Source organism: Typopeltis vanoorti, chromosome 17 (assembly GCF_054136105.1).
Source record: "Typopeltis vanoorti isolate ZY-2024b chromosome 17, IOZ_Tvanoo_1.0, whole genome shotgun sequence".
In the NCBI taxonomy this organism is placed as follows: domain Eukaryota; kingdom Metazoa; phylum Arthropoda; class Arachnida; order Uropygi; family Thelyphonidae; genus Typopeltis; species Typopeltis vanoorti.
The window spans coordinates 610,444-623,755 of NC_143565.1; the positions used below are offsets into that span (position 1 = coordinate 610,444).

General features: G+C 35.1%; 1 protein-coding gene across 2 annotated transcripts in view; it reads right to left on the reverse strand.

Moving 5' to 3' along the window:
* The window catches only part of LOC150097088 (leukocyte receptor cluster member 8 homolog), a 347,020-nt gene extending 336,083 nt beyond the window's left edge, over positions 1–10,937 (reverse strand). Inside the window, exon 1 of one of the 2 annotated variants that reach the window (XM_090407668.1) lies at positions 10,669–10,937. In XM_090407668.1, the coding sequence (XP_090263794.1) occupies positions 10,669–10,679 (11 nt within the window). In that variant the 5' untranslated portion in view covers positions 10,680–10,937. The remainder of the gene's footprint in view (positions 1–10,668) is intronic. The other variant, XM_090407667.1, reaches the window with a different exon arrangement.
* Between the last annotated feature and the right edge of the window lie 2,375 nt (positions 10,938–13,312).

Genomic DNA, 13,312 nt, shown 5'->3' on the forward strand with positions numbered 1-13,312 from the left:
ATCTTTCTTTTTTTTATTTTAGTTTTTTTTTTTATTTATTTATTATTTTACAAATTATTTTATTTTAAATTTACTGAACTTACAAATATCTTGCTGGTTTTTACTCAGCATCTTCAGATGTAACAAGCACACAGTACTTGGCTAAATCATTGTAGAAAGAATTCAAATTGTAACTAAAAAAAAGAAAAAAGAATTGTCCTAGCATGACACTTCTATAGACCTGATAACTATAAAGTTAATCTGGAGAAGTCAAAATATTTGGTCTCAGAATGTCTCCTCTCAGATTTTGAGCAAATTAATGCCACATACTTGAGGTTAGGGAAGTGCTTCATAGCAGATGCCAATTCTAGGAAGTCTCTCAGAGCTATAGCGATTTCTATGTAATACCGATGTCTTCTCCCATCTAATCCTATGAGGAGTATCCAAAACATGGTCTACCAGTTCTGACTTGCCATACACATTGCAAATGTAATTTTTGCATTCTTTATGATTGCAAGTGCTTCTCTGTTGAGAGCATCAACAGCATGACCTGTGGTATCACTCCAGAAACAACTCCAACATGTGCTGGCCTTGTTGGCTGAGTGGTTAGCATATCCACTCTCCGGCCAAAAGATGGCAAGTTTGAATCCCACCAAGGGAATGGATGTTTGCAAGTGTCCTACCAACCAATTACCATATGTACCGCTGTGACCGGTGTCCTGGCGCAGTATGACAGTTGATGTCTTTGCACCATAAAAAAATAATAATAAAAAAAAATCAACTCCAACATGATTCCATTCAATGAGAATCCACTTGTCAAAAAAATTATGGCAAGGATATTACTTAAAGATAAATCAACAGACACATCCACAGAAAAATTGATACTTTTGAATCTACTGAAAATTAAATGTACCAACTGACCCTGATGCATAAGATTATGTATTAAATATTTTATCAGAGCAAGAGATGGAAGATGGCTGTCCATACTTCCCAAAATCAACTGATAAATATAAATCATAGGTAAGCCCTCAACCTCCTGAAAATCAGCTGTCTACAAAGCCAATACAATAGAAAAAATTTACAATCAAACTGTCTTGGGTTTTGCCAGAATATCAATATCAAGATTTTGTTGCAAAAATACAAGTCTTTCTGTTTCTGTCTGCAAGAAACATTTCAAACCCAGTGAGGACCCTACCTTAAGGAATTTCACTGTTATATGCAATGACAGAACTGAAGGTGGTCCTGCTCATGATGGAGTAACTATCCTAGTGGGCAGTCATACCCCTTTCCATCATGTCCAGCTTAATACTGCTCTGGAAGCAGTTGCGGTTTGCCTATCCGTGGGATTTCTTATTACAGGATGTTCAATTTATTTCCCACCAGGTGCTGTGTTAAATGAAATCGATCTTGATAATCTTGCAACTGCCTGACCCATACTTCCTATGGATGATTTTAATGGGCACAACACCTTGTGGGGTAGTGCCAACACAAATGAATGAGGTCAGATCACTGAATGAATCCTTAACAATAATGACCTCTCCCTTCGAATAACAGACTCGATACTTTCATCCATATGCCTACCCACTGATGTTCTGCAATCGCGCTTACAAATTAATTCCCCTGCCATTTTTCCACTGCCCACATGGGATATCAAAGAGAACATATATGGAAGCAATAATTTTCCTCTTAAATAACTAGAAAATATGAAGCTGTTGCATCATATATGAATAATGCCTTCACAGGAACCATGTTTTTCTACGTGGATACCCATGTGGAAAATAGACCAGGCTGACTTGAATACTTTTTCTCTTCTTGCAAAATTTAATGCTAATACAGTCAGTCACATACCTAACAATGAAGCAGTAAACTACGTAACATTGTATTGCTAAGGCAGCAACAGCCTTGATTCCAAAAACCATCTCCATTTCCACTCTATACAAAGCCTTAGTGGAATCCAGAATGCCAGGCAGCCAAACAACATCAACACAGAGCATGGAAGTATATTTTGTTGAAACCCCCTACAACAAACTTAATAGCTTCTAAGCATGCACATGCCAAAATTTGTTGTATGAGACATCCCAATCAAACACAATCTTGAATCCAATTTATCTCATCAATTAATCACACAACCAGTGCAAAAAATTGAATGGAATAAAATCTAGAAAACGAAAGGTAGATACACTGTTTGTCTACATTAGACCATAATGTCACTGCAGATTCCAAAAACAGTCTTTCTTTTTTTTTTTGAATTTACTATGGTGGAGCATGGTGGTTTTCTACCAGGAAATCCTGTGAGATGTATCCAATACATGGTCTGCAAGGCCAGACTGACCATAGTTGTGGTTGCAGATGTAAGATTTGTGTTCTAACTGGATCATGGCTGATATCCCTGTCGGTCCGAAGTCAACTTACAGGAACAGGGTACTTTGTATACTCCAGGCAGTGAGAAGGAGCAGAGGGAGATGATCTTTGGTGGAATAGTTAAGGGTAGCAAGTTTCCAGTGGGACTTAAAAGCTGTGTAGGGGTTATACTTTTTGAGAGACCTATTTTTCTGATGTGCCACAGATGTAGGGATGGTGATGTTTCTGAAGTGATGGCTGAGGAATGGGAGAGTTAATGATTTTTTTTTAATTCTGTGATCACTGTAGCCATTGGAAAGAAAGGTGTGTATGTGGTTGAGTTCAATTGAAAGAGAGCTTCCATTGAAACAAAGATTATAGGCTCTACTGGTTAGAATTTTAATAATGCCATATTGTTGAGAGGAGTAGTGGTGGGAACATTTGTGAATGTATCTGCCTGCATGAGTGGGTTTTCTATATACAGTGAAGGAAAGGTTACCATTAGGAAGGTGTATTACTGAGGTGCCAATAGTCTAATGTGTCTGGGCCATGAATCCAAATAGAGACACATCTACATACCTTAGCCAGATAGAAGGTATGAGAGAAGCTGAGTCTATGGCTCATTGTTCCACATAAAGATTGGCAAGAGGGGATGAGATGGGGGGGTAGAGGGTCCCTTGATCTGTTTATAATTTGGTAGTACACCTCTAAGGTGTACTGAATCTGCTACACCTTAACTTACCTTATATTGGTGAAACTGCATGCACAATTCCAACTGATAAAAAAGAATACAAACGACACATTAAATATAAAAATTTTAGTAAAGCAGGCCTCTTACACCAAATTCACTGAAAAGGTGCCTGTTCCTTACATCAAAAAAAAAACCTGATATGAACACAAGTTTGAAGAAGTCTGCAAAATTTTGATCAACCATCCTAATGTAAACAATAATGGGGGCATAAAAATCCCAATCATTTGGATAGCATATTCAGCCCATGTAAGTCCTTTCAAGTTCTCCAGCAAACCCTAAGCAATAATTTCAGCCCTTATTAACCTCCATCTATACTGTTTTTGTTCTAATTTATCTGAATAATTATGCAAAAACATGTGCATAGCTCTCTGGCTTAATATATATATATATCCCTTAATAATTTGGAACCAATTTGGTTTTGATGTAGTAAGGTTTTTCCTACCAGAGGTCAAGCCAGTAGTGTTAACAGTTGACTAAATTAGTGCGACTTTGGTATACTATGCTTGTTTCTTTGTATACATGTGTATACTTCAGATTGATATGGAGGTCGAAACATCAGGTAATTTTTTGGCTTATATTAACTTCATTTATCAATTTATATTTATTTATATATTTATTTACTTAATTGATTTAAAAACTGAAGTTTCACTATAAGACAGTAGTTGTTTCCATAATTTTTAATAATGAATTCACAAAAAACTCTCATAACATGAGACTAATTAAAAGACAACTTCAGCAAGCAATCGATTGTCTCTCTCCATAGGCTCAGGGTTTAGGTTTTCAGCCTGGGGCAGAAAAAAAAAAAAAGTGAACACTTCTGTCAAAAACATACTCATCACCCAGATCTGGAGTTAAGAATGGGACAAACTGTTATTCCAGTAGCAGCAGAAGTCAACTTATAGGAATTCATCTTTGACAGAAAACTTACATTCCTTGCACACATTTGTTAATAAGAGAAAAGTACAATAGAGCACTGAATCTCCATTGCATCATATACTCCACTGAATGAGGTGTGGATCAATCTTCATTGCTTCATTTTTATCATGTGTGTGTATATATGTTCAGAGCTAGATTATGGGTCTTAAGTGTATGGTTCTACAAGGCAGAACAGCCTGTAATGGCTGGATCCCATCCATCATCAAGGTATATGAACATCTACTGGCGCCTTTTATATATCACCCATCCAAAGTCTTTATGTTGAGGCAAATGAACCAGCTCTCTATTAGAAGGAAACAGATGTCTCTTAACCATGTCCTAAAAATAAGGTTTCTCTTCCAGAGCATCCCACATAGATTAGTCTCTTCTGTCTACATTAGGAGGCTCAATATCATACATGGCAGAGTGCTACGTCCTTTTGGTATAGTTCGCCCACCGTTTGTAGATCTCTCCTTGGCATTTTGCCAAGAATAGTCAATTCATGCTGAAGGGGAGAAAGAAATGAAGGATGTACGAATTGGTCGCCAACATACGAAATCACGTGCTTTCTTGTCTGTCGCTGTACTAGTCCTAGCTTGATTTTTGTTGTCACTTTTTTGCATTTTTTTTTTATTATTAATTTGTAAGATGGATTTGTAAGAAGTGAAAAGTTTCATTCGCCATCGCAACGTAACTTGAGATATTGACATGTCGAAACTTTTTAAGCTTTCAGAACAGGTGACTGAAAGTATTACAGTTCAAAACTGGGGAAAATATCTTTCATGTCACCTCATTGGAAAATATGTATTGGGACAGAGACGGAATTATCGAAGAATTATGCGAACCTTTGAGGATCAGTTTAAGTGAAAATGATGGCGATTCAGACACCCATTCAGATGACTGTGAAGATTAAAAGGATTTGATAATGGTATTTTTTTCCAACCTTTTTTTTGCATGGGTATGTTAAAAGAGTCACAACAAGTCTTACATAATTAATCGGTTTAGGACATTAAAGTGTCTCAGTTCTCTCAACTGTAAGTTTAGAATAACTAAGTTCATTTGAAAAAATTTCTGTTTTTCATTATAATTATTTTTATTTTATAGAAAACTTTCTTAAAAATAAACTTAGTTAAATTTTTGTTTTATGCTATCTTTTTTTAATTTTGTTAATACTCTACATACATTTTTCCAACTGTTATACAAGTAAAATAGTTACACTTTAAAAACTACAATGTTCGTAAAAGAAAAGCTAAATTTTCCAACCTGTAATAATAAACAAACACATCCCAGAAGACAGATTGATTACCCTATTATTGGAATGGATTCTCCTTTTTCTGACATGTGCAGAAGTGTCGAGGGACCTCTAATCGGTGGGCGAACTATATGTATGTTAAAGAGATTATGGAAGCTATTGGCATGAATGTTGACATTAGCTGCACCAAACTTAACAGCATTCCTCCATGGTAGGTTTGCACTCCATTCTACAACCTTTCACTTTGTCAATTACAGAAGCCTCATACTACATCCTCTGTCTACCTGCAGTAATTTAATGCACATAGAGCAGCCTACTCTGAATTTCTCCCTCATCTATGCTGCTGTTTCAAGAGCTGAGATCTTTGTTGGCTGTGCTGCAATGTTTCCAGAAATTACTATCTCCAACCAGATTCCACTTGATTGTAGTAATTATACAGCAGAGTTAAATGCCATTCAAGCTTGCACTTGTACATATAAAAAGAAAAGCAAAAGTATGTAATTTATACAGACTCCTTGAGTTCTTTACAAGCTATTTCCTCTTTGTGTATAATCCACATCTAGTGTTTTGTAAGCAGTAGATGTGGATTATACACATCATTTTGTACAACTGTTGTACAAAATGAAGACCCTTAATTTTGATGGTCAGTTGTGTGGATTCCCAGCCACATTGGAATTAAGGGAAATGAGAGATGCAGATGTCATAGATCACTTCATACTTCTTTAACATGCTGTTTGACAGTACCATATCCAGACTACAAACAGTTTAAAAGATCAAAGCTAATTGGCCAAAGTCTCACTAACTCCACTCTGCAGATATTATTATTATTTCCATGATTATTACTCCTCCATACCCACCCCATGGCCATTCTTCTCTATTATCACAAACCTCTACTCAGACATATTTGTTTGTTCCACATCCCTGATTATCCCAATCCTTTCTTTTATACATACACATATGTATAGACTCCTGTATCCATCATTCACTGTTCTCACACATTTTCTCCCTGTCCATCTCCTCTCCCCATTTGCCTGCTTGTCTTGTGTTCCTCCTCTCATGCCACTCATTTCTTTCACATCACCTCTACCACCTCTTGATTCCATTACCATCTCCTGCAGCAACAGGTTCTTTCCATATCCATTTAAATGCAACTCTACTCTTTTACATAGCTCCATCCAGCTGTCTGTCAAATTCACCCCACACATTCACAAAATGAATTCATGAACAATCTGGCAGATCTAGAGACATGCACTAAAACTACATTATGAATATATATGGAAAAAACTAACACAGAAAACTATACTGATTTTGTCAGTACAATAACATGTATAAAACCATCACATAGACAACTGGCCACTTCAAAAGTTATTCACATCATTTTCTAGCAAGATAATATTTGAAACAAAATTCTTTCACCATGTTAACAGCCATAACACTGTGAGAACACATTCCACTTGCCCATCACTATGTAAAAGACCACTACAAACCCTGACCTTAACACAATAATGATGGATGGTCCCTTGTTACACTAGCTCTGTAATTTACATTTCCTGAACCTCTCTCACAAAGATCACTACCTCTTGATAATGCCTTAGACACTTGTCTCTGGATCCTCTATGTTTTCCTCATCACAATGAAACCAGGAGACCAAATGCACAACAAACCATACATAATCCTCCATAGTGCAATTGGAAGAATGACGGTATGTTGCGCCATTCAATCGGAAAAGGCCCGAGTTTCATTGAATCTTCATATGGACTTTTTCAATCGAAGGTGAGTTAGCCGATCTCATACGGGGGTAGCAGGGTTTTTTCTCCCGGAAACTCTGGTTTTTCAACCCACATACAGACAAATCGGCCCTTCAGAACACATGCAATTCACAGACAAAAAATACTAGCGGTGGTAGTGGTGGGCAGTAGATGGCGGCAATGTAAATGATTGGTAGTAGAGGATCGGTGGAGACAGAGTTGTACAATAGGTGTCCTCCCGCGATGAGTCTTTGGACTCCTTGGAGGTATCATGAATAATAATAATCCAGAATAATATATGCACGTAAACACAAAAAAAATATTTAATTAACCAAATATCTCGGCCTGGAAACAGCAGATCATCTTCAGTGGCACTACAAGAAACAATGCCACTGAAGATGGTCTGCTATTTCCAGACCGAAATATTTGGTTAATTATATATCTTTCTTGTGTTTACGTGCATATATTATTCAGTGTCTTTATGTCACAAGTATCCTTAAAACATCAAACAATAATAATCCAAGCAAGGATTTGTACAGCTGTAAAACTAATAAGGAAGTCACTGACCTCCTTATTACAGTATTCTACTATGCAGTCATCACAATAATTGCATGGTGCTTGTCTGAGGTCCTTGCCTTACTGTCAAGCATCAATGCTATATCTACTGGAATGAAGACATCAGCATCACTATTATTCATGGAAATGTCAATAGGACCCATTATGTGAGGCCTGCACTAATCATTATCCACATCTTCTCTCTCAATTCATTCATTTACAAAACATTCATGACTACTTTCTACAATCCATACACACAAAGTCCTTGCTCTCTCCTGTCATAAATTTGAAATTTTCTTCTATAAAACTGATTTATTATGAAACATATCTTTCTCTCATCCCCCCCTCCTTTATCCCATATCTTCATAGGGAGACTAAAATCCCCTCTCAATCTAACCCTTCCCCAAAGATATTATGGAACTCAAATCTGTGAATAGTAGTCAAGAAGTAACCTTATTAAAAATTTTAGGGAGCAATTATAACCCTTTTTTTTGTCCACTTTCACAATATGCCTTGTCTATGATTGCTTTAAAATTCATAAATGTCAATTTCTTGTAGTCCAGTTTCAATAGCATGGAATCATTTCATACCAGAGTGATATCATTCAAACTTAAGTCGCTAAAGAGAGTTTTGAAAAAATAGATACAAAAGAAATTTTTCAATATATGATAGGAGGGGAAAGAACAAGATATCACACCTGGAAGTTAGCAAGAATGTGAAGACCAGATTTTTTTTGCTTCTACAGTGGTGAATTAGTGAAATGGGTTGCACCTTAAGTGTATTATCAGTGAATTAGTTTATGGAGACAGATTATAGGCACTGTGTGAATTTAATTAGTCCATACCTCCTACAATGGCTATATAACATGGGTTAACAATAAACCTTTGAAATACATTTAAAGAAATATTCCTTGACAAAACATCTAAATATTGTTGATCACCTTTCCATCTGCAATATTCAGATCCAATGAATGTATGGTTAGATTGGTTAGAAAACCAAAGGATGGCAAAAGTGTTGAAAATGTTTTCAAAGTGAGTGCAAAAAGTGTGAGTAACATAAGAGCATTAAGTAATTAACATTATGGAAATCGGAATGCAAACTGTATCAGAGAAAATGCAGATAAGAATGATGGAGCAAGCGAACAAAATAAAAATGACAATAAAGATATGTAGTATTTATGCAATCACTTACATGATAGAACGGCAATTGCTATACCATTCACCAGAGTGTAGGATGAATGGTATAGAAAAGAGAGAGTGAAAGAGAAAGAAATAAAAAACATACCAAAGCAAGAGAGAATAAAAAGAGAACTATTGGTGATTCCATAATAAGAGGTTCCCTTGATGAAGTCATGAAATAATTTTCCAAAATAAATAAAGAATTTTAGTTATGCTGAGAAAATGCAATAAAGAAAAGTGAAACAGCATTGTTTTCATGGCAAAGAAAAAAGGATTTAAAAGGAATGAAAGAAGATGTGAAAGAGTTACTGGAAGATGCAAGAGTTTGCTAAGATATTATATGAATAAGATGAGGTATGACAAGAGCAAACTTAAAAGAACAGTGATATACATATGTTCACTATGCTGAGGAGGAATGGTATGCAGTCTGGACGTATGAAACAAATCTGATGGAATGTTTACAGACCTTTTATGTCTGCAGAATGAATGTTTGTCTATAGAAGTGAATCTTTTGGATGTAGAAATGTAACAAAATACTTGGTATCAATTTTCATGGGCAAAGAGACATAATAGATGAACCACACTTGCACAGATAGGTTTCTGAAAAAAGTTTCATTCACTAAGAAACTGGAAGTGCAAAATCAGAGAAACTACAACTACTGGAGGAAGGGAATGCATCATATTTTTGGTCTGTCTGTTTTGCAAGTTGAAAAACCAGAGTTCATTGAAAAGCATAGTAGCCTATCCTATTAGTACACCATCCATTTCACATCAATAAAACCTACATGTGCAATTAAATAAATATGGATGTCAAATTTTCACAATACTCGGTTACAAGAAATTGTAAACTCAAATCATATATGAAACAGCCAAAAGTTATTCAAATCTCAGTAATCGTGCCAAGAGAATTGCTTCTGAAAGATATAGTTTAGTTTCTTATGATAACTTTATATTAACCAGGAAGCATCAACCAAACATTAAACTATCAGGGTAAGAAATCACACATTTAACTTGGCTGCTTAAACAAAATCAAACATCTCTGACTTTCACTAAGTCAGAGAAAGAGAGGAAGCATAAAAAACAATCCATGGCATTCTGTATAACTAAAATATAATTTAAAAGTCGGCGTTGATGTAGATGATGATGGTAGCTGCGGTTTGTTGTAGTTGGTGGATTGAGTGGTGGAGACAGAGTTGTAGAGTAGGTGCCCTCCCTCAATGAGTCTTTGGACTCCCTGGAGGTGTCAGGTAATAATAATAATAATAAAATATGAATCTGTATGTATAATAATACAATATGCATTTTATTACACTCGCCACTTAAAGCTATTCTTTCTATCGAGTGAAGGGTGGGGAATAATAAGGTTCTAGCCTGAATTCGTGGTGTCACTGCTTAAACAACAAAGGCTGGGAGACCACTCAAGATTGGGGTACCGGTTTCATTAACGTATTTATTATTGCAATGATGAGCGTGTTAAGATGAACGTGGTAGCTTCTAAAAGATGCTTGGCATCGGTTTTCATTTAATTATCAAGCTACCACCACGATGCACACTATGTTATTTACTGATTGAAAAATCAATTTCAATGTGCTTAATTGAGCATACTTTAGTTGCATGAAAGAAAAAAAAAATTGCCCTTCGATTCTACTAACGGTAAGTGAACTAAAATATTTGTAAACAACAACATATTTATAGGGAATTTTCCATCCTCAGAATGTGAATTCAATCCGTAATATAATACGTATCAAAACACCCTGAAGTAACTAAGGATTGACTACTCAAGTAGTCAATTTTGCTTTGTATTAACTTATTTAAAGTAAACGATTTTATTTTATGAAGAACATTGGAACTAACCTGGAAACAAATACTCGTATGACAAAAAAGAACAAGAACGAGAAAAATACTGGCCACACTTGATTTTTTACTCAACAGAATAATCTTCAAACTCACCACTGAGACATCCTCGTCGCCTTTCTTCTGATTTATGAAATGATTCATAAAATTGACAGGACAGAATGAAAATCTGAAGGTTGTATGAAAACAAAAAGTGCATTTACATTGGTTGAAAAATGACTTCACGTGACATTTTTTAATATTTTAAATTAAATCTACGTTCGAAAAATCTTTAATACCCAACTCAAAATGTAATCGATGCATAAATTCTATTCAAAAACGAAGAATATGGCGTTGCAATTCTGCAATTGATGATTAGTTACTAACTTTCGCCGCAAACGACTCTCGTAAATAAGCACACTGATCTAATTAAATTCGATCTTTTGATGTTTCGTGGATACCAAAAATTAAGAATTTTATAACAATATTCAATCATTTGTGATAATTTTTAAAAAAATGTTGCCAATATTCTTATCATTTCACGAAGTAGGAATACCTTTGATTTCACTAATCAGGTTAAAATAAAATAAAATAAAAAGCAGAAGGAAATAGAATTATCCATATTAAAAAAAAAAAAAAAAAAAAAGGAAGAAATGAAGGAATTTTATGAGGCATTATAAAGCCTTGCCAGCAAAGGTTGTTCAATTGGTAGAGCCTCTGCTACTAATAGCTTAGCAAAAAGTTAAGCAAGTTTGAGTGAGGTTAGTAGTTGGAAGGAGTTCATTCGTTCGATGCTGTTGGCACATTCTTCCTCGATGAGTCTTTGGACTCCCTGGGGGTGTCACATAATAATAATAATAATAATTTTAGAAGACAGCTGGCTCAAATGAAAAAGGAAAAGTTGGTAATTGTTGGAGATCTAAACAGCAGAGTAGGAAATTATTACCAGGCATATAGAAATGTTTTCGGAAAATTTGGAGAAAAGCTAATGATAATAGTAAACGACTGCTGGATTTCTATTCAGGACATGGATTAGTGGACATGACATAGAAACAGAAGGCCAGGTAGACCTCAAAAGTGGATATTAGATGGATGCTGAGATTGGAACAGACCAATATGTCTATATCAGTAATTAGCGTAATCGAGATAATCACGTGGATTAGTTATTACGAACACCATGTTCCAACATAAAAATTTGGACAAATCACATGGAGAAAACATGCAGGAAATAAGAAAAGTCTCACTGATTATGTTATAGTTGAAAGTAATGTTTACCCACTGGTTCAGCACACAAGAGTACACAGAGGATTTGAAATAGAAAGTGATCACTATTTAATTTTGAGCATTGAATTTCATATTAAACTGAAGAGTGTGTAAGGAGTTTTAAAACGCATCAAGGTTGAACATCTTTCAAAAGTAAACTGTACACTGAAATCATTTAAAAAAATGAAAGAGTTTGAAAACAAAATCCAAACCTTAGAGATTCATTGGCAAATCCTGAAGAAAACATTGATTGATTCAGCCACATAGGCATATGGTGAGGTTGACTGCAAGGATAGAAAAATCAGAACGCCATCGTGGACTCAGGAAGTTAAAGAGGAAGTGAAGGAAAAGAAGAAAGCATATCAAAAGTTCCTGGCAAATAAGTCAGCTTGTACTCTTAGAGAGTACAGAGACAAATGTAAGAAAGTTAACACTGTGTAACAGTGTTAACTTTCTTACATTTCATTCGTTCGATGCTAAACAAAAGTAATGGAAAGTCTTTGGTAAGAACATTATTATTATATGAAGTTTATGAGAAAAACTGCAAAGTATACTCTATATGATCACAAAAGACACAAAGAAATTATGAAAGAATTAAACCAAGAATCAGTAATAGAAAAATTAAAAAATATAAACATAAATGGATGGAACATGTTCAAAGAATGAAAATAGAAAGATTACCAAAACAGGACGTCCTCTTAAAAGATTCAACGACGACTTCTAAGGCGAACAGGCCAAGCTAGGTCTAAATCCTTGATATGCATGATGATGATGATGATGATGATGAATTATTATTATTATTATAAAAACCTCCATGGAGTCAAAGACTCAGGAAATTTCAAAACAGGCTATTGAAAAAACTTAGAAATGAAGGGAAGAGTACTGTATAAGGAAACATAGATGATAATGATGACATGAAAACTGAAGGTAAAGATATTCTAGTTGTCTGAGTAATTACTTGAAACACTGCTAAATTAAATGACAGCGGCAGCAGGATGGTAGGAAATTCCCAATAGGAATACATTTCATTACTTGAAATGTATTCCTATTGGGAATACTATCTACAAAAAGAGAAATAAAACCAAATGTGAGAATTACAGTGATATTCCCCTACTAAGTGTTCCTGTTAAAATTTATGCATATCATGTACTTGATAAACGGCTAAGAAAATTTTCAAAGGGGAGCTTTATTCAGGCCAAATTCAGGATCACATTTTCACTCTAAGACATATAGCTGAAAAATCTTGGGAATAAACAAGGATTTTAATCAAGTTTCGTTGATCTGGAAAAGGCACATGACTAGATGCCAAGAGGAAAGCTATTCAAAACGCTACAGTTATGTAATATAAATGGGACTTTATATCAAGAAATACATAGTCTCTAGATAAGCTGTAAGTCAGCAGTTAGTCTTGAAGGAGGTACAGGAAGTAGGTTTGAGGTAAACTCAGGTGTTCATTATACTTTAGATTATTGTTAATTATTATTACATTAGGCAAACA